This window comes from Spea bombifrons, chromosome 6 (assembly GCF_027358695.1).
Source record: "Spea bombifrons isolate aSpeBom1 chromosome 6, aSpeBom1.2.pri, whole genome shotgun sequence".
Classification (NCBI taxonomy): Eukaryota; Metazoa; Chordata; class Amphibia; order Anura; family Pelobatidae; genus Spea; species Spea bombifrons.
The window spans coordinates 50,070,810-50,091,928 of NC_071092.1; the positions used below are offsets into that span (position 1 = coordinate 50,070,810).

The 21,119-nt window shown below is 52.5% G+C and overlaps 1 protein-coding gene across 1 annotated transcript; it reads right to left on the reverse strand.

Annotated features, from left to right (window-relative positions):
- Positions 1–1,517: 1,517 nt before the first annotated feature.
- MCOLN2 (mucolipin TRP cation channel 2) lies at positions 1,518–13,502 on the reverse strand. The gene is made up of 13 exons (XM_053470357.1): positions 13,353–13,502; positions 12,615–12,788; positions 9,621–9,771; positions 9,339–9,432; positions 9,170–9,266; positions 8,791–8,890; positions 7,136–7,248; positions 6,770–6,919; positions 6,467–6,568; positions 4,552–4,674; positions 2,553–2,759; positions 2,237–2,367; positions 1,518–1,777 (listed from the first exon to the last, which is right to left on the reverse strand). The coding sequence occupies exons 1-13, from the start codon at positions 13,500–13,502 to the stop codon at positions 1,741–1,743; spliced, it is 1,629 nt and encodes a 542-aa protein (XP_053326332.1). The 3' UTR covers positions 1,518–1,740.
- Positions 13,503–21,119: the final 7,617 nt, after the last annotated feature.

Sequence of the window (21,119 nt, forward strand, 5' to 3'; positions counted from 1 at the left end):
AAGTACGTTATCTGATCCGTTATATGATCCGTCTTACCAGCTTTATGTTTTTACCCCCGTTCTGTGCGGAGTATAAATAATAAATAGGAGCCCTTTACGTTTAGAAGCTTGGCTTACATTTTGGGTTTTTAGGTCAGGAAACGGTTAACAGAATCTAACATTCTGCGTTAAAGAAGAAAACGCTTATCAGAAGCAGACATGGGGGGGGGGGGGCCGTCGGGGAGGTCTAAGAACCGTTAAGAAAAATAGCTTAAAAATGTATATTTTTGGGGAACTAAAGAAGAATCTGTAGAAACTATTTCTATACGTTCACACCCCCCCCCCGTTTACCTATTACATCACACAAAAGCAGACGTCACACGTGTCGCCGTCCCTCGTGTTCATTACGCCGCACAAGGAACGGTGCGGAGACAACCCCCCCGCGCAGCGGCTCGCGGCAACGCGTTATTTATTCTGCAACAAACACAGATATTGTTTGGAGACCCCCCCAGGACCGAGTTTCAGCTTAACACGCGGGCGACTCGCAGCAGAGCGGGCGACTCGCAGCAGAGCGGGCGACTCGCAGCAGAGCGGGCGATTTTACTCCCCAAACGCGGTTCGGACAAACGCTTCGTTTCGGGATCATTCATCTCCAGCCTTTCGGTTCGGCAGGAATTCGGGGGCTTTTATTATTCAGAAACAGAATTTGTCGGCGCTCTCGGACGCACACCCTCTCACCCACCCTCACACCTCACACACCCTCTCGCAGCACTCTCACACCGCACGCACACCCTCTCACCCACCCTCACACCTCTCGCAGCACTCTCACACCGCACGCACACCCTCTCACACCGCACGCACACCCTCTCACACCGCGCGCACACCCTCTCGCAGCACTCTCACACCGCACACACCCTCAGACCGCGCGCACACCCTCTCGCAGCACTCTCACACCGCATACACCCTCACACCGCGCGCACACCCTCTCGCAGCACTCTCACACCGCATACACCCTCACACCGCGCGCACACCCTCTCGCGCCCACACACACACCACGCACTCTCAGCGTCTCCATACCTACTCCAGCGACGTTCCCGCAGATCCGCTTCTTTCCGTGCCACCCGCCACCAGCGGACATAAAACATCTTCTTCCACTTACTGCTCGGTAGCTGGCGGGACACCAAAGCGCGATGCAGGGAGCTTCAGCTAAAAGCTCTGCCGCCGATTCCACTTCCCGAGCGACCAGACAGCGGATCGCGTTACTAATCAAAGCTTAGGTGTGATGCAAGGCGCTTCATCGAGGGGGTGCTAGATAAGTGGATCAGACGCCCAGCAGAAGCAGCAGAGGGAAGTGAAACATGCATAAGACGAGACCGATTACCAAGCAGGAAAAACGGGCAGATGAGAAACGTGGCTCCTATCTGCGGGGACAAAAACAGGTAATTCTACGTACGGAAAAGAGGGGAAATAAGAAAAACAGCAACCGGCAGGGATTAAAAAAAAAAAAAAAAAAAGAAAATCCACGAACATTCGCTGAACCGAGACACAAATTACCCAATTTTTATTTATGATACAAACTTAATCCATGTAATAAACGTTCGTCAGGAAAACCCTTAATTTACAGCAAAATATCAAAAATAAGAGTCGGAATTTCCAATCCCAGAACGGCTGAGCATGCGCAGAGAGCGTGGCCGCTCCTCGGACGGGGGGGTAAGAAGTCTTTACGCCCCCCCGTTTCCTCTGATCGCATCCAACGCCATCTCAGTTCCTTAGCAGCATCTCGTCGTCTCCACACGGTCTGCAGAGACGCAAACAACACATCGGGGTGAAAAAAGTACAAATGTATCCATCCCGCACGCCCGTTATATACAGGACCACCCAGCGCATGTCCGCCAATAAACCATTACAGAGGCCACCAGCAGCAGACGGCATCTGAGCAGCTTCACAAGGCTGTATCAGCACCAAGGAGAACTGGGGGGCCCCGGGGGCCAAGCACAAGGAACTGAGGCTTCAGACGTGGCTAAAGACGCCATTCAAAGGGAGCAGACTAGATGGGCCAGTGGGGTCTTTGTTGTCCTCATTCTGGAAGGGGGGGTAACGAGGGGGTCTTTGCTGCCCTCACTCTCGAGGGGGGGTAACGAGGGGGTCTTTGCGGCCCTCACTCTCGAGGGGGGGTAACGAGGGGGTCTTTGCGGCCCTCACTCTCGAGGGTATCGGATAAATCAGATAAATTCTCCCGCTCGTCGTGAATACAAACCTCGCGCAGCAGCAGAAGAGAGAAATGGCGCGATCCGCCTTCTCAGCCGCGTTTTCTCCCCCGGCTGCGGCATCGCTTCCCTGGAGGAATTCGTGGAGGTCGGTGGCCGGGAAGCCATGCTGCTGGTATTTCTAGAAAGAGAAGACAGGAAAGGGTTGTCCCCGGAGCTTGCAGTCTAGAACAAAGATAAGGACGTTCTAGAGAAATCCCCCCATGCGATAGGTGATAGCAGGGCAGCAGCGCGGCTCCGAGGAGCGGCATTTATCGCCAGACTCCTTCGAGGCGTCTCCTCGCGCAGGATGAGTGTCCGCCTCACCTTGATGGTTTCGTACGAGTCGGTGATGAGCGCGATGAACAGACTGAGGATCATGTAGATGAAGAGGCTGATGAACGAGTAGAGGTAAAGCCGGCTGAACAACCAAACCAGGGGACTCTTCTGCTGGACCTGGGCAAACGTGGCAAACATGTCGTCGCCGTTCACCAGGGAGAAGAGACACTCAGCCACCGTGTTCAGATCCTCGAACTGCAACGGCAGGAACGGCAGGTTTAGCGGAACCCGTAATCTCGTACATCCTGGGGTGCGACACGGATCCAGCTTCTGTCCCAGCGCGCTCCTTCCACAACGCCCCCAAATACACAGACATTTAACCCAAATAATCCGCAGACACCAAATAACCAATCGCTCTCGCCACGTGTCTCACGCCGGGCTGGGGGGGGCGTCGTTGGCCTCCTCGCCTTCCACTCATGGGGGGCTGCCATCAGCCCTGTCGGTTTCGGGGTATGCGATCCATGCGGCTGCTGCCGGTCTCATCGGCTTCTTGGTTTAATGCACGTAACGTCACATACGCAGAAACCGATACGGCTAACGGCAGCCCCAGGTTGGCCTGAGACACGTGAACCGCATGCCGAGAAGACGAGGTGGTCAGCGAGAGCCCCCACGAAAGACACGTGAATGACATGCGCAGAAGCCGATGACGCCATCCGCAGCCCCCAGAAGAAGCTCTACACGACGCGGGGGGGGGGTCGCTAACATTTCCAGACGATAATTGCCGCTTTAGAGTTAAAGATCTCAGTAAGCGCAGCCGCTTGAGCACTTTATGAATTAATGGAAGGCACTGATTGCCCCAAGCGAGGCTTTCTCCGTCACGTCCCCCGCTGCTGGATCAGGAAACGAACAATCATTTCGGGAAATAAGAAACCCAGCCGGGTAAACAGTTCGGCAAATGGAAGGCTGAGCGAGCGCAGAGAGCTTCGTCTAATTACTGCCAAGTCTCCGCAGACTCATAAAACCTTCAGAGACGTCACGCCATTTCCCGTTACGATCCGCTAACCGACCTCCATCGGCGGCCTCTCCGGGGTTCCTCACGGTGGCCACCGGGTGGCAGCACTCATGAGGCAAGCCTGCTAAAATACCACCCGGGGGCAATCCTGATAAAATACCACCCGGGGGCAATCCTGATAAAATACCACCCGGGGGCAATCCTGATAAAATACCACCCGGGGGCAATCCTGATAAAATACCACCCGGGGGCAATCCTGATAAAATACCACCCGGGGGCAATCCTGATAAAATACCACCCGGGGGCAATCCTGATAAAATACCACCCGGGGGCAATCCTGATAAAATACCACCCGGGGGCAAGCCTGCTAAAATACCACCCGGGGGCAAGCCTGCTAAAATACCACCCGGGGGCAATCCTGATAAAATACCACCCGGGGGCAATCCTGATAAAATACCACCCGGGGCAATCCTGATAAAATACCACCCGGGGGCAATCCTGATAAAATACCACCCGGGGGCAATCCTGATAAAATACCACCCGGGGGCAATCCTGATAAAATACCACCCGGGGGCAATCCTGATAAAATACCACCCGGGGGCAATCCTGATAAAATACCACCCGGGGGCAAGCCTGCTAAAATACCACCCGGGGGCAATCCTGATAAAATACCACCCGGGGGCAAGCCTGCTAAAATACCACCCGGGGGCAATCCTGCTAAAATACCACCCGGGGGCAAGCCTGCTAAAATACCACCCGGGGGCAATCCTGATAAAATACCACCCGGGGGCAAGCCTGCTAAAATACCACCCGGGGGCAATCCTGATAAAATACCACCCGGGGGCAAGCCTGATAAAATACCACCCGGGGGCAAGCCTGATAAAATACCACCCGGGGGCAAGCCTGATGGACCCCGACTGTAGGTTGTTAGAAATCGGTTTTTGGGGGGTTCTCTATGACGGCACTTAATGTACTATTATTATACCGTAAAGTGCCAAGTACATCGGTTGGCTGAATAAAAATCTCCGTACATACCTTCTCGTGATAAGGCCCTAACACGATCCAGCCGCAGAACATGTACCCCAGGTAAATCATCCCTGCGCAGCAACAAAAGCGCAGCACTTTGGGTAGCGACGCTTGCATTGTTAATATAAGAACCTAGAAAGAGACAAACGGCGCTCAGATTAAATTCTATCCACCATAAAAAGACGTCTCGGCATCGCTGCGGCATCTGCTCCATACACCTGTGTTAAAGACACCCAGGTAATTACCAAACCTCTGGGGGTGAGGATCTCCGGGGGTCTCTGACCTCCGAGGAAAACATTTTAAGGAGGAGATCCATAAACACAGGTCCAGGGTTATCGCAGCTGGATTGTGATCCCCGAGGGCTGGTGGGTTTTGCTCCACCCACTTGCCACTTGGTTACACCCACTCCCCGCCCCTTTCTGGCCAGTCCGTACATTAAATCCATACGATGCAGCAGCCAACCCCCCTCGCCGGTCCGTACATTAAATCCATACGATGCAGCAGCCAACCCCCCCTCGCCGGTCCGTACATTAAATCCATACGATGCAGCAGCCGGCCCCCCAGCCGGTCCGTACATTAAATCCATACGATGCAGCAGCCCCCCCCCAGCCGGTCCGTACATTAAATCTATACGATGCAGCAGCCGGCCCCCCTCGCCGGTTCGTACATTAAATCCATACGATGCATTAGCCAGCCCCCCTTCGCCGGTCAGTACATTAAATCCATACGATAATGCAGCAGCCGGCCCCCCTCGCCGGTCCGTACATTAAATCCATACGATGCAGCAGCCAGCCCCCCCTCGCCGGTCCGTACATTAAATCCATACGATGATGCAGCAGCCAGCCCCCCCTCGCCGGTCCGTACATTAAATCCATACGATGATGGAGCAGCCAGCCCCCCCTCGCCGGTCCGTACATTAAATCCATACAATGCATTAGCCAGCCCCCCTCGCCGGTCCGTACATTAAATCCATACGATGCAGCAGCCGGTCCGTACATTAAATCCATACGATGATGCAGCAGCCAGCCCCCCCTCGCCGGTCCGTACATTAAATCCATACGATGCAGCAGCCCCCCTTGCCGGTCCGTTCATTAAATCCATACAATGCAGCAGCCGGCCCCCCTCGCCGGTCCGTACATTAAATCCATACGATGCAGCAGCCGGCCCCCCTCGCCGGTCCGTACATTAAATCCATACGATGCAGCAGCCGGCCCCCCTTGCCGGTCCGTTCATTAAATCCATACAATGCAGCAGCCGGCCCCCCTCGCCGGTCCGTACATTAAATCCATACGATGCAGCAGCCGGCCCCCCTCGCCGGTCCGTACATTAAATCCATACGATGCAGCAGCCGGCCCCCCTCGCCGGTCCGTACATTAAATCCATACGATGATGCAGCAGCCAGCCCCCTTCGCCGGTCAGTACATTAAATCCATACGATGCAGCAGCCCCCCCCAGCCGGTCCGTACATTAAATCTATACGATGATGCAGCAGCCAGCCCCCCCTCGCCGGTCTGTACATTAAATCCATACGATGCAGCAGCCAGCCCCCCCTCGCCGGTCCGTACATTAAATCCATACGATGCAGCAGCCGCCCCCCCTTGCCGGTCCGTACATTAAATCCATACGATGATGCAGCAGCCAGCCCCCCTCGCCGGTCCGTACATTAAATCCATAGGATGATGCAGCAGCCAGCCCCCCCTCGCCGGTCCGTACATTAAATCCATACAATGCATTAGCCAGCCCCCCCTCGCCGGTCCGTACATTAAATCCATACCATGCAGCAGCCGGCCTCCCTCGCCGGTCCGTACATTAAATCCATACGATGCAGCAGCCGCCCCCCCTTGCCGGTCCGTACATTAAATCCATACCGCCGCCGGTTTAAAGGGCGATACGTCCCATCCGTCACCCGACGAGCTGAACTTACATTGTATTTTTGGAAATATCCCAGGTACCGGATGACGCCGACCCAAACAAGGAGGGTGGAGGTTCCTAGTAAGAGGCTGCAAACATCGTAAGAGCTCAGGTTCTAAGGGGAGGAAAAAGTGAATATTTAGCAAAAACACTGCAGTAAATATGAAAATATATCTATAAAAAAGGCCGTAAATTCCAAAAAGAAGCACCCCTGGAATCCCCATTACAGTTTCCGAGTTAAATTCCCCGCGTTTCAGGAATTTTCGGCATTTAAATATCATTATTTGGGGCAGACAGGAAGCCTCCGCAGACTCACCTTGGCTTTGATTTCCATCTTCATTACCGAGCCGATTATCGTCATCAAATCGCTGATGATCACCAGGACGTACCAACCGTTTATAAACTGCAGCCGGTCAGACGAACATACGCGACGTTTGCGTCTTTCCAAGAAAAAGCGAACAAATCTCTGCATTAGAAGAACAAAACCCGGCGAATTATAAACCCGATTCTCAGAAAAATAGCAGATTTACTCCGATAACACCGGGGGGGGGGGTTGCGTAAATAATCCTCTGTGCCTTTTATTCACCAATAAATTGTAAGCTCACAGGGGCAGGGCTCTCTTCTCCTTCCGACCGGTTGTTAATCTTATTGCCCATTTTGTGGAGTGAAATTATTCACTTACTTTTTGTAGCCTAACAGCGAGAACGATGGATCGCGTGCAGAGAATTAGAGACGTCAAACACGTCAAAATCACAAATCCGTCGAACACCAGAATATAATGCGTGTTCTTCTGGGCTGAGGAAACAGAGAGAAAACACGTAACCGCCATCCGCCGGCCCAGCGGCCAAAGCAACGGCCCCCCAGGAGGGCCCGTCCAGCGGCCAAAGCAACGGCCCCCCAGGAGGGCCCGTCCAGCGGCCAAAGCAACGGCCCCCCAGGAGGGCCCGTCCAGCGGCCAAAGCAACTGCGGCCCCAGGAGGGCCCGTCCAGCGGCCAAAGCAACTGCGCCCCAGGAGGGCCCGTCCAGCGGCCAAAGCAACTGCGCCCCCAGGAGGGCCCGTCCAGCGGCCAAAGCAACTGCGGCCCCAGGAGGGCCCGTCCAGCGGCCAAAGCAACTGCGCCCCAGGAGGGCCCGTCCAGCGGCCAAAGCAACTGCGCCCCCAGGAGGGCCCGTCCAGCGGCCAAAGCAACTGCGCCCCAGGAGGGCCCGTCCAGCGGCCAAAGCAACTGCGCCCCAGGAGGGCCCGTCCAGCGGCCAAAGCAACGGCCCCCCAGGAGGGCCCGTCCAGCGGCCAAAGCAACGGCCCCCCAGGAGGGCCCGTCCAGCGGCCAAAGCAACGGCCCCCCAGGAGGGCCCGTCCAGCGGCCAAAGCAACGGCCCCCCAGGAGGGCCCGTCCAGCGGCCAAAGCAACGGCCCCCCAGGAGGGCCCGTCCAGCGGCCAAAGCAACGGCCCCCCAGGAGGGCCCGTCCAGCGGCCAAAGCAACGGCCCCCCAGGAGGGCCCGTCCAGCGGCCAAAGCAACTGCGCCCCCAAGAGGGCCCTTCCAGCGGCCAAAGCAACTGCGCCCCCAAGAGGGCCCGTCCAGCGGCCAAAGCAACGGCCCCCCAGGAGGGCCCGTCCAGCGGCCAAAGCAACGGCCCCCCAGGAGGGCCCGTCCAGCGGCCAAAGCAACGGCCCCCCAGGAGGGCCCGTCCAGCGGCCAAAGCAACGGCCCCCCAGGAGGGCCCGTCCAGCGGCCAAAGCAACTGCGCCCCCAGGAGGGCCCGTCCAGCGGCCAAAGCAACGGCCCCCCAGGAGGGCCCGTCCAGCGGCCAAAGCAACGGCCCCCCAGGAGGGCCCGTCCAGCGGCCAAAGCAACGGCCCCCCAGGAGGGCCCGTCCAGCGGCCAAAGCAACGGCCCCCCAGGAGGGCCCGTCCAGCGGCCAAAGCAACGGCCCCCCAGGAGGGCCCGTCCAGCGGCCAAAGCAACGGCCCCCCAGGAGGGCCCGTCCAGCGGCCAAAGCAACGGCCCCCCAGGAGGGCCCGTCCAGCGGCCAAAGCAACTGCGCCCCCAGGAGGGCCCGTCCAGCGGTCAAAGCAACGGCCCGTCCAGGACGGCCCATCCAGCACCCAGGGTTACCCCATCCTGCAGCAGGTGACCCAGAAGGTAAGCAGGAATACTGGAATTCTCCGTTCCTTCCAGGGCCCCAGAGTTTGAAAACCCATTCCTGGCATTTTAAATCACAAAGTTTTCATGGGCTGAGCCTGCTTTAGCACAGGTGAGTTTCACAGGATGGCCTTAAAAACATGGCCGGTGTTTGGTCCCTGATTTATTAATATCAATAAAGACACTTACTGGACCCCGCAATATGCCAGTCCTTACAGTCCTGGATGGTCGCGTCGCTCACAAAGAAGATCTTTATTTTCCCGCTGTGGGCCTGGTTATTAAATATTATCTGCAACTCAAAGAGCAGAAGATCAGGCAGCGGCCGCGACTTCCGCCACTAAAGAGCGGAGAAAATGTACAAAAGAGCTATTTTGTTTAAATGCGGAGCAGAAATATATAATTGGTTTCCATGGCAAACGGCGCAGAGTTACAGACAGGCCGGTGTTTGGAGCGCTCCAAGCCGGATCCTTCACGAAGGTTTTGTGATCGTTTCTCGTTCGGCCGGCGTGGCTCAGGAGCCGCAGAGCGGAGATTTTTCATCATTCGATACAATTGAGGAGAAATTTACCTTATTGTGAAACAAATAGCAGTCCGGCAGCTCACGGACCCGGATCGTCTGCAGATCGATCCCTTTCAGCTTGAAAGAAATGTCAACTTTTATCAATCTACGACCAAAGACAGAGCGTCAGAGCGGCGAAGCAGCACAGGCCGGGGGTCCGCGCCGGAGACCGCGTTACCTGTAGAACTCGAAGCTGAAGAAGGAAGAGTTAATGACAGCGATATCACCGAGGGGTTTCTTGGCCAATAATTCCTGCTCGATGTGCAGACACTCTGTGAGGAGAAGAAATATCAGAAGGTTCAGAATAATAGATATAATATTCAGAAGTTAAACAAACCCCCCGTCCTGCCTGGTCCTGATGGGAGTGCTCTGGGCTCTACCCCAGGGGCAGCTGGAGGGTCTAACCAACCCATTAACAGAAGAAGCACAATCCGGCAGCATGAAACGTTGTGAAACGCACCGGTTTCCACAGTGGGGTCTATGTAGAAAGTGTCGTTGGACGGGTGGACGGAGCCGCGGCGGAAGTGCTGCTTGCAGATTTTAACACCTTTGTGTTTTTCGTGGCTGTCGTAGGCCAGGGTGCCCAGGGAGACGTTCCTCAGCCGCCGGTACTATAAACAGAAGCATTCGTTGGAGACTTTAGAAAGGAAGACAGAATGTGAACAGAATCAAGACGCGGCATTCTCCATCGCTGGCCTCTCAGTCCGCTCCTTCTGAACCCCCCCACCAGCCGGTAACTAATATATGCACCCCCCCACCAGCCGGTAACTAATATATGCACACCTCACTCCCATCACACCTATCCCTCTCATCACATAACACTTCACTCCTATCTCACCTATCACAAGTAACACCTCACATATCAAAACTCACCGTCATCACATCTCCCACCCGACACGCTTGCCTCACCCCTTCTTTTCTGCGCAAGCAGCCGCAATATTACGACTTCCTACCTCGGCGATCCAGTCTAAAGAACGTTGGACTGGGGGCAAATAACCTCCTGCGCAGCCGACCGTTGGTCCACTGCATCAATGTAACAGAGTCTGCCGTGAGACATCTCCCGACGGCCCCTCAGGAGCCCCCTTTTAAAAGGGGAACTCCCAATTTTGTTTTATTATTATTACCAGTATCAGGCGATACCAATTTACCCCAGGCATAGTTTGTGGCCATAATATAATGTTTTCAGGCCGCTAAAAACACGCCATTTGTATTCTCGCTCTGTTATCTGAGCCCCGATCTACTAAACAAACCAATGGCTCACTCAGTCTTAGTCACCCTCAGTTGAAGGACTTCATTAGCATTGCCATAAAGCAACAGCTGTGGTGTCTGAGCCGGGAAGGTCATTGCATGACTGACAACGATGGCGCCTCCAGGTCAGCAGATAAAGGGAGTTTATTGGGACAAAATGACAGGTTTTTGTCAATACTGACATTACTGTACACAGCGCCGGGGGGGTTAGATTACTGTATACAGCGGCGGGGGGTTAGATTACTGTATACAGCGGCGGGGGGTTATATTACTGTATACAGCGTTGGGGGTTATATTACTGTACACAGCGCCGGGGGGTTATATTACTGTATACAGCGCCGGGGGGTTATATTACTGTATACAGCGCTGGGGGGTTATATTACTGTATATAGCACTGGGGGTTATATTACTGTATACAGCGCTGGGGGGTTATATTACTGTATACAGCACGGGGGGTTATATTACTGTATACAGCGCTGGGGGGTTATATTACTGTACACAGGGCCTGGGGGTTATATTACTGTATACAGCGCTGGGGGGGTTATATTACTGTATACAGCGCTGGGGGTTATATTACTGTATATAGCACTGGGGGTTATATTACTGTATACAGCGCTGGGGGGTTATATTACTGTATACAGCCCGGGGGGTTATATTACTGTATACAGCGCCTGGGGTTATATTACTGTATACAGCGCTGGGGGGGTTATATTACTGTATACAGCGCTGGGGGTTATATTACTGTATACAGCGCTGGGGGTTATATTACTGTATACAGCGCTGGGGGGTTATATTACTGTACACAGCGCCTGGGGGTTATATTACTGTACACAGCGCCTGGGGGTTATATTACTGTACACAGCGCCTGGGGGTTATATTACTGTATACAGCGCTGGGGGTTATATTACTGTATACAGCGCTGGGGGTATATTACTGTATACAGCGCTGGGGGTATATTACTGTATACAGCGCTGGGGGTATATTACTGTATACAGCGCTGGGGGTATATTACTGTATACAGCGCTGGGGGTATATTACTGTATACAGCGCTGGGGGTATATTACTGTATACAGTGCTGGGGGTATATTACTGTATACAGCGCTGGGGGTATATTACTGTATACAGTGCTGGGGGTATATTACTGTATACAGCGCTGGGGGGTATATTACTGTATACAGCGCTGGGGGGTATATTACTGTATACAGCGCTGGGGGTATATTACTGTATACAGCGCTGGGGGTATATTACTGTATACAGTGCTGGGGGTTATATTACTGTATACAGAGCTGGGGGTTATATTACTGTATACAGCGCTGGGGGTTATATTACTGTATACAGCGCTGGGGGGTATATTACTGTATACAGTGCTAGGGGTATATTACTGTATACAGCACAGGGGGGTTATATAACTGTATACAGCGCTGGGGGGTTATATTAATGTATACAGCACCTGGGGGTTATATTACTCTATACAGCGCCTGGGGGTTATATTACTGTATACAGCGCTGGGGGTTATATTACTGTATACAGCACAGGGGGGTTATATTACTGTATACAGCGCCTGGGGGTTATATTACTGTATACAGAGCTGGGGGTTATATTACTGTATACAGCGCTGGGGGTATATTACTGTATACAGCGCTGGGGGTATATTACTGTATACAGCGCTGGGGGTATATTACTGTATACAGTGCTGGGGGTATATTACTGTATACAGCGCTGGGGGGTATATTACTGTATACAGCGCTGGGGGGTATATTACTGTATACAGCGCTGGGGGGTATATTACTGTATACAGCGCTGGGGGGTATATTACTGTATACAGTGCTAGGGGTATATTACTGTATACAGCACAGGGGGGTTATATAACTGTATACAGCGCTGGGGGGTTATATTACTGTACACAGCACCTGGGGGTTATATTACTCTATACAGCGCCTGGGGGTTATATTACTGTATACAGCGCTGGGGGTTATATTACTGTATACAGCACAGGGGGTTATATTACTGTATACAGCGCTGGGGGGTTATATTACTGTATACAGCGCTGGGGGGTTATATTACTGTATACAGCGCTGGGGGTTATATTACTGTATACAGCACAGGGGGTTATATTACTGTACACAGCTAGTGTTTTTTTGTCTTTTTAGAAAACCTGTTTTATTTTAGGTTTCTGGGGTAAAGAATTTGCCCCCGCTTGTGTTACCTGGTCAATAGCAAAGAAGATGCTGTCAGTAAGCTCCTTCTGAGTGTATACGGTGCGACTGTAATCATCTTCATCAGCTCCGGCGTAGCTTTTAATGAACAGGTGCTTGAAGGCCAGCGTGGTCTCTTCTTTGAAGGAAACCACCAGCTGGTTACTGAGACCGAACAGGACCAGCTGGAAGAAAAGATCTCCGTTTCAGGGGTATTCCCCACGTAACGAGCCACAGCGGACTCGACTTAAACTCACGCTTAACATTGGAACATTAATTGGAAAGGTTGGGATTAGCCAGAAGTCCTGGGGGCCGGGAGCCAAACTGCGTGAGACCTACGTCTTCTCCATGGATTCTCTCCCGACCCAGCGCAAAACCCAAGGGAATCATATTCTACACAGGTTTAGGTGTTAAGCCCCTAATCATAACACGATCCCACAAACCCATACGAATAACAAAGGGTTAATGCACCTTGCACGTGTGAGTCATGCCGCGTGTGACAGTCATGACTTCCTGTAACATGTAAGTAGTCCGAGCATTTCACACGGAGGCCGCTGCAGTTCCCCGTATAATAAATATTTCACTGCCAGAGATCCCAGGACTCTTATTTACCCCCAGGGGGGAGCGGTGGCAGAGGGTACAAAGCTGGAGCTGGCAGGTTAATTTGCTCACAAGGTCATTGTGAAAGTAATAGAGGCACTAATGTACCCCAGTATTAAAGGACAGTGTACTAAGTACCCCAACATTACCTGTGTCGTCACCATGACGATCTTTAAAACCTGTAGAAAGAGTTTCCATGGAATCTGGCGCCTGGCTCGGTATTTATCGCAGGGATTCATAAAGTAAAACCTCAGGTCCTCCTTCAGACTTCCCTCCTGGTCCAATTCCAGCTGAGCCATCGAAGTCCCACTAAGTGAGAGAAACGCGTGGGGTCTTCAAACAGCTAGAATACCCGGCTTCCCAACAAGTCCCACTAAGTGAGAGAAACGCGTCGGGTCTTCAAACAGCTGGAATACCCGGCTTCCCAACAAGTCCCACTAAGTGAGAGAAACACGTGGGGTCTTCAAACAGCTGGAACACCCGGCTTCCCAACAAGTCCCACTAAGTGAGAGAAACGCGTCGGGTCTTCAAACAGCTGGAATACCCGGCTTCCCAACAAGTCCCACTAAGTGAGAGAAACACGTGGGGTCTTCAAACAGCTGGAATACCCGGCTTCCCAACAAGTCCCACTAAGTGAGAGAAACGCGTCGGGTCTTCAAACAGCTGGAATACCCGGCTTCCCAACAAGTCCCACTAAGTGAGAGAAACACGTGGGGTCTTCAAACAGCTGGAATACCCGGCTTCCCAACAAGTCCCACTAAGTGAGAGAAACGCGTCGGGTCTTCAAACAGCTGGAATACCCGGCTTCCCAACAAGTCCCACGGATGTTAACCAAGTTCCATAAACAAAAGAAACAATAAATCATTCAATTTCAGCAGATTTCCTACAAAAACAACCAGATGTAAATGGGATGGGTTAACTCTTTCACTACCAAGAGTCTTCCACTGGACTGAAAGCTTAAAACAAAAAGTGAACGGAACCAACAGCGATGATTACCACAATGTCAGCATCTTGGCGGGGGGGGGTAGATTCTCATGGTTTTTATCCCTGTGTTGGGGTGAATGGGCAGATTCTCAGGGTCATGTGGTCTGGAGCCGACTCCTACACAGCTGTAATCCCTGCTTGAATACAGGTGACTTCATTCAGAATATCTTTACCTCCTGACAAGTCACGATTGCCATAAGGACTGCTATTAAAACTGTTTGGGAGTCTATGGGTTTTTAAAGTAAAATATTTGGGGGTCTCGGGTTAGATGATTTAGGAAGGTCCTGGGTTTGGCCTCTGTGATGGAAGGCTCCGTCACTGGGGCCACTGGAGAGGCCTGACGGCCAGCCTCCTCCCTATTGACTATGGGCCCTGGGTTTGTAAAGACTTCTGTGTCCCCCCAGCAGTATCATCTCATCACCGGCTGAGGGGATTATCTCCGGCAGACAGCCAGGATCTGCCACCAGGGAGAGACCACCATTGTTTTAGTTTAATTTTGTATAAATCGGTCTCACTGTTAATCCCGTTACTGCCCCTGTTGTCTCTGGGAGATTAAGGGGGGGCGGTTTGTACCCCAATATCTTGTTTTATGTAAATGTGGGTTTTGCTGGATATATCCAGTCCTATGTGAGAAATAAATCAGTCTTCGTTTGGTTTTACCCGACACGGAGTATCGGCGAGTGACCGGGGAAAGAGTGTGAGTCCCATCCTAAGGGAGCACAAGCCAGCGGAGGTAGTCGCTCGGACTAACCAGCTCCGTGACAGCCCCGATGCACAGTACGGCCTACGGGCAGCGGGTGTGAAGTGCAGATGCGCTGCAGTAACCAGTCTGTCCTGTAGGTGGCACACAAATCAGTAACAGTATTAAGGAAACAATGTATCAATCCGCAGACAACGCAAGCAAACGCAAACTTCAGGGGATGACATGAAAATATTTGCCAAAATTACTTACTTGCGGCGCATTAAACACTTTTACAGGCAATAAACGGAACATTAAAAGAACCTTAGAGAGGGACGGCAGACGCCGGATTGCAGGCAACAGGATAATGGCAATTTAGGAATATATAACGCTGGAATAGCCCCCTCCCGGGCAGATAACGCCTGGGGTCAGTGATTAGGAACATAATGAAACCCTTCAGACCTGATGGGGAACAGCTGAACACCGATAAATTATTCCGCTTAAAGGAATCTCCTCGGAATTCAGCAGAAATTCCCGGTTTGGGTTCCACCATTTGCTGAATTCTAGAAGGATCTCTTTAATCCAATTCGTCTGTGAAGCCATTCAGATTCTGATCCGTTTCCCATCAATCAGTTTGGGTTTTCAGAATCTCCTGTTACTGGGAACGCTGATCTGCCCTTTTACCCAAGTCAGCGTACTTACCCTGTCCTATTTAAGCTGTAAGCTCTTGGGGCAAGGAACCCAAGGCCTACCTTTTTGAGGTTCCATTGGGCGCATTACAATTTCCCTCTTGCATTCGGATTTTCTAAGCACTGAGTACACCTGCTGGTGCTGTATCAATAGGTCCTATCGTTTAACCCATTCAATGCCTCAGAGGGATTTTACAAAACCAGTTCATGAATATAATAATACAGCGAGACGGGAAATAATAAAGTAACGACATAAACCAAAACATAAAGACCTCTAGAGTCTGCCCCACGGGCCGTTTCCACCCACCTGACATCCCCAACACCAAAGCACTTCAGAGAAATATCCATCGAAGCTGAGCTCCGACTGAAGAGACTGCAGAAAACCCCTAGACATGGGTGCTGGGGCAGGTTCTGGGGAAGGTGGGGCAGGTGAGGAATGGGGTGGGGGGAAGGTTCTGGGGGCAGGGAAGAAATGGAGAAGAGGGAGTTTCTGGAGCAAGTGAGAGATGGAGCATTATATTATACATTATGCAGGACATCTCACTGATTTAACTATACATTATACAGGGGGCCGGTCACTGATTTATCTATACATTATACAGGGGGCCGGTCACTGATTTATCTATACATTATACAGGGGCCGGTCACTGATTTATCTATACATTATACAGGGGGGCGGTCGCTGATTTATCTATACGTTATACAGGGGGCCGGTCACTGATTTATCTATACATTATACAGGGGCCGGTCACTGATTTATCTATACATTATACAGGGCCTTCATAACGCGTTAAACTCTCCTGCAAAGTCATGGTAAATAGACCCAGAAACAGAGGATGAAACTCTGGTAGAAAAAAATGGATGCAAATTCTCCAAGCTGATTGGTTGTTTTGTAAGCATTTTGGGCATCCAAATCAGGACACGTGTATGGGGGGCAAGAGATGGGGCAGGAAGTGTGGTTAGGGTTGCCCCCAATGGCCGCCCTGTGATGCTAGACTGAATAAAATGGAGATCATCTCACCAGAAGAAAGACAGAAGATGGAGATAAACGGATCTATTCACTAAAGCGCGAGTGCTTGCAAGTTGGCAAAAACTGTCAATTTGCACCAAAGCAAACTAGCAAAAAAAAAAAAAAACATACCTGAGCAACTTTACACGCGAGCTGGAACTTTAGTTGCAACTCACAAATTTCACCACAACCCCAAAAGCTAACCCCCCCATCCACTTATCCATTTTTTAATTTTAATGTAGCAAGAGGGATAGAACCCCCTCTCTCGGCGGTGAATTCCCTACCTTTACAGCCCTCGCTGTAAAGAATCCTGTAAGAAATCTTTGCTCTTCCCGTCTCAGAGGGCAACCTCTCGTTCTTTGTACATTTCTGTTAATGAACGGGTAACTGCAGAGCTATTTATATCAGCCCCGCACATATTCATACAATGTTATAATATGCCCTCTGAGATGGCCTTTGTCTAGATTTTATATATATATATATATATATATATATATATATATTGTCCCGTCCCCCTCATGCCTGCCCGGTCCCCCTCATGCCTGCCCGGTCCCCCATTCTGTCTAAATCCTCTTGCAGAGAAGCAACATTCAGGTTAGCAAATAGTGAGATACGGCTCTCAATGCAATACGAGAGATTATTAATAAATAAAAAAGAAGAGGACCCTGGACAGACCGCCGAGGTCTCCACTTAACACCTTGGCCCAGTATGAGAATTTTCCATTTACAACCACCCTTTGCATTCTATATTTTGCCCAATTTCCAATCCAAGTACATCTACCTGCCCCTAAGCCTATTTCTGACAATCTGTCCCGTAACCTTTGATGTGGAACTGTATCAAATGCTTTAGCAAAGTGCAAATAGATCACATCTACTGCCATGCATCACCCCTACTCCCGCTCCCATCTACTGCCATGCATCACCCCTACTCCCGCTCCCATCTACTGCCATGCATCACCCCTACTCCCGCTCCCCGCATCACGCCTACTCTCGCTCCCATCTACTGCCATGCATCACCCCTACTCCCGCTCCCATCTACTGCCATGCATCACCCCTACTCTCACTCCCATCTACTGCCATGCGTCACCCCTACTCTCACTCCCATCTACTGCCATGCGTCACCCCTACTCTCGCTCCCATCTACTGCCATGCATCACCCCTACTCCCGCTCCCATCTACTGCCATGCATCACCCCTACTCCCGCTCCCCGCATCACGCCTACTCTCGCTCCCATCTACTGCCATGCATCACCCCTACTCCCGCTCCCATCTACTGCCATACATCACCCCTACTCTCACTCCCATCTACTGCCATGCATCACCCCTACTCTCACTCCCATCTACTGCCATGCGTCACCCCTACTCTCGCTCCCATCTACTGCCATGCATCACCCCTACTCTCGCTCCCATCTACTGCCATGCATCACCCCCTACTCCCGCTCCCATCTACTGCCATGCATCACCCCTACTCTCACTCCCATCTACTGCCATGCATCACCCCTACTCCCGCTCCCATCTACTGCCATGCGTCACCCCTACTCTCACTCCCATCTACTGCCATGCGTCACCCCTACTCTCGCTCCCATCTACTGCCATGCATCACCCCTACTCTCGCTCCCATCTACTGCCATGCATCACCCCCTACTCCCGCTCCCATCTACTGCCATGCATCACCCCTACTCTCACTCCCATCTACTGCCATGCATCACCCCTACTCTCACTCCCATCTACTGCCATGCATCACCCCTACTCCCGCTCCCCGCATCACGCCTACTCTCGCTCCCATCTACTGCCATGCATCACCCCTACTCCCGCTCCCATCTACTGCCATGCATCACCCCTACTCCCGCTCCCATCTACTGCCATGCATCACCCCTACTCTCACTCCCATCTACTGCCATGCGTCACCCCTACTCTCGCTCCCATCTACTGCCATGCATCACCCCTACTCTCGCTCCCATCTACTGCCATGCATCACCCCCTACTCCCGCTCCCATCTACTGCCATGCATCACCCCTACTCTCGCTCCCATCTACTGCCATGCATCACCCCTACTCCCGCTCCCATCTACTGCCATGCATCACCCCTACTCCCGCTCCCATCTACTGCCATGCATCACCCCCTACTCCCGCTCCCATCTACTGCCATGCATCACCCTTACTCTCGCTCCCATCTACTGCCATGCATCACCCCTACTCCCGCTCCCATCTACTGCCATGCATCACCCCTACTCCCGCTCCCATCTACTGCCATGCATCACCCCTACTCCCGCTCCCATCTACTGCCATGCATCACCCCTACTCACGCTCCCATCTACTGCCATGCATCACCCCTACTCCCGCTCCCCGCATCACGCCTACTCTCGCTCCCATCTACTGCCATGCATCACCCCTACTCCCGCTCCCATCTACTGCCATGCATCACCCCTACTCTCGCTCCCATCTACTGCCATGCATCACCCCTACTCCCGCTCCCATCTACTGCCATGCATCACCCCTACTCCCGCTCCCATCTACTGCCATGCATCACCCCTACTCCCGCTCCCATCTACTGCCATGCATCACCCCTACTCTCGCTCCCATCTACTGCCATGCATCACCCCTACTCCCGCTCCCATCTACTGCCATGCATCACCCCTACTCCCGCTCCCATCTACTGCCATGCATCACCCCTACTCCCGCTCCCATCTACTGCCATGCATCACCCCTACTCTCACTCCCATCTACTGCCATGCATCACCCCTACTCTCACTCCCATCTACTGCCATGCATCACCCCTACTCCCGCTCCCCGCATCACGCCTACTCCCGCTCCCATCTACTGCCATGCGTCACCCCTACTCTCGCTCCCATCTACTGCCATGCGTCACCCCTACTCTCGCTCCCATCTACTGCCATGCGTCACCCCTACTCTCGCTCCCATCTACTGCCATGCATCACCCCTACTCTCGCTCCCATCTACTGCCATGCATCACCCCCTACTCCCGCTCCCATCTACTGCCATGCATCACCCCTACTCTCGCTCCCATCTACTGCCATGCATCACCCCTACTCTCGCTCCCATCTACTGCCATGCATCACCCCCTACTCCCGCTCCCATCTACTGCCATGCATCACCCCTACTCCCGCTCCCATCTACTGCCATGCATCACCCCTACTCCCGCTCCCATCTACTGCCATGCATCACCCCCTACTCCCGCTCCCATCTACTGCCATGCATCACCCCTACTCTCGCTCCCATCTACTGCCATGCATCACCCCTACTCCCGCTCCCATCTACTGCCATGCATCACCCCTACTCCCGCTCCCATCTACTGCCATGCATCACCCCTACTCTCGCTCCCATCTACTGCCATGCATCACCCCTACTCTCGCTCCCATCTACTGCCATGCATCACCCCTACTCTCGCTCCCATCTGCCATGCATCACCCCTACTCTCGCTCCCATCTACTGCCATGCATCACCCCTACTCCCGCTCCCATCTACTGCCATGCATCACCCCTACTCTCGCTCCCATCTACTGCCATGCATCACCCCTACTCTCGCTCCCATCTACTGCCATGCATCACCCCTACTCTCGCTCCCATCTACTGCCATGCATCACCCCTACTCTCGCTCCCATCTACTGCCATGCATCACCCCTACTCTCGCTCCCATCTACTGCCATGCATCACCCCTACTCTCGCTCCCATCTACTGCCATGCATCACCCCTACTCTCGCTCCCATCTACTGCCATGCATCACCCCTACTCTCGCTCCCATCTATATTTTCACTCACACCTTCATAGAGTGCTATTAGGTTGGTTTGATAAGACCTGTCTTTCACAAAACCGCTCTGTCTTCTACTAATTATATTCTGATTCAAATGTATGCCTTTAACAACCCTTCAAATACTTTTCCCCACTATGGATGTCAAGCTCACTGGCCTGTAGCCGCACAGCTGAGATTTTGATCCCTCTTTACATATGGGCACCATATCTGCCCTACACCAGTCTATTGGTGCTGTACCTGAACTAAAAGGACCCATAAATATCAAAAATAGCGTTCTGGTCAGAATTAGGCTTCGCTCCTTAAGTAGCAACCCCCTTTGGGTGTAGACCGTGCGGCCCAAGGATTACTTTTCCTGTGTCAGCCAATCCCATGTTTGTTTGTAACCGCTCCATAAAATCAGCCAGCGGGGGCTCAGGAAGAAGAACAAAAGAACGCGATATCGGTTCTTCTGAGCCCCTGGAACTCTTAAACGTTTTTGCCATCGTGTTATAATTGCTGTATTTCATGTCAATGCATTATGGATTATGTCGGGTGTACTGTTTATTATTGAATGAACACTAATATATATATACACACACACATATACATATATTATCGTGTCCTGGTGCATGTACCAACAGACCTGCTGAATGCACCAACAGACTGAATGCACGGGTTGGGTTGGGTTGGGTTTGCCCCCCAGGATCCGCTGTCCTCGGCCCGCGCGAGTCCACCGGCGGCTCTTTAAGACCCTTAGTAAGAAGGGATCGTGTTTTAGAAAAACCATTTGTACTCATATAACAATCAC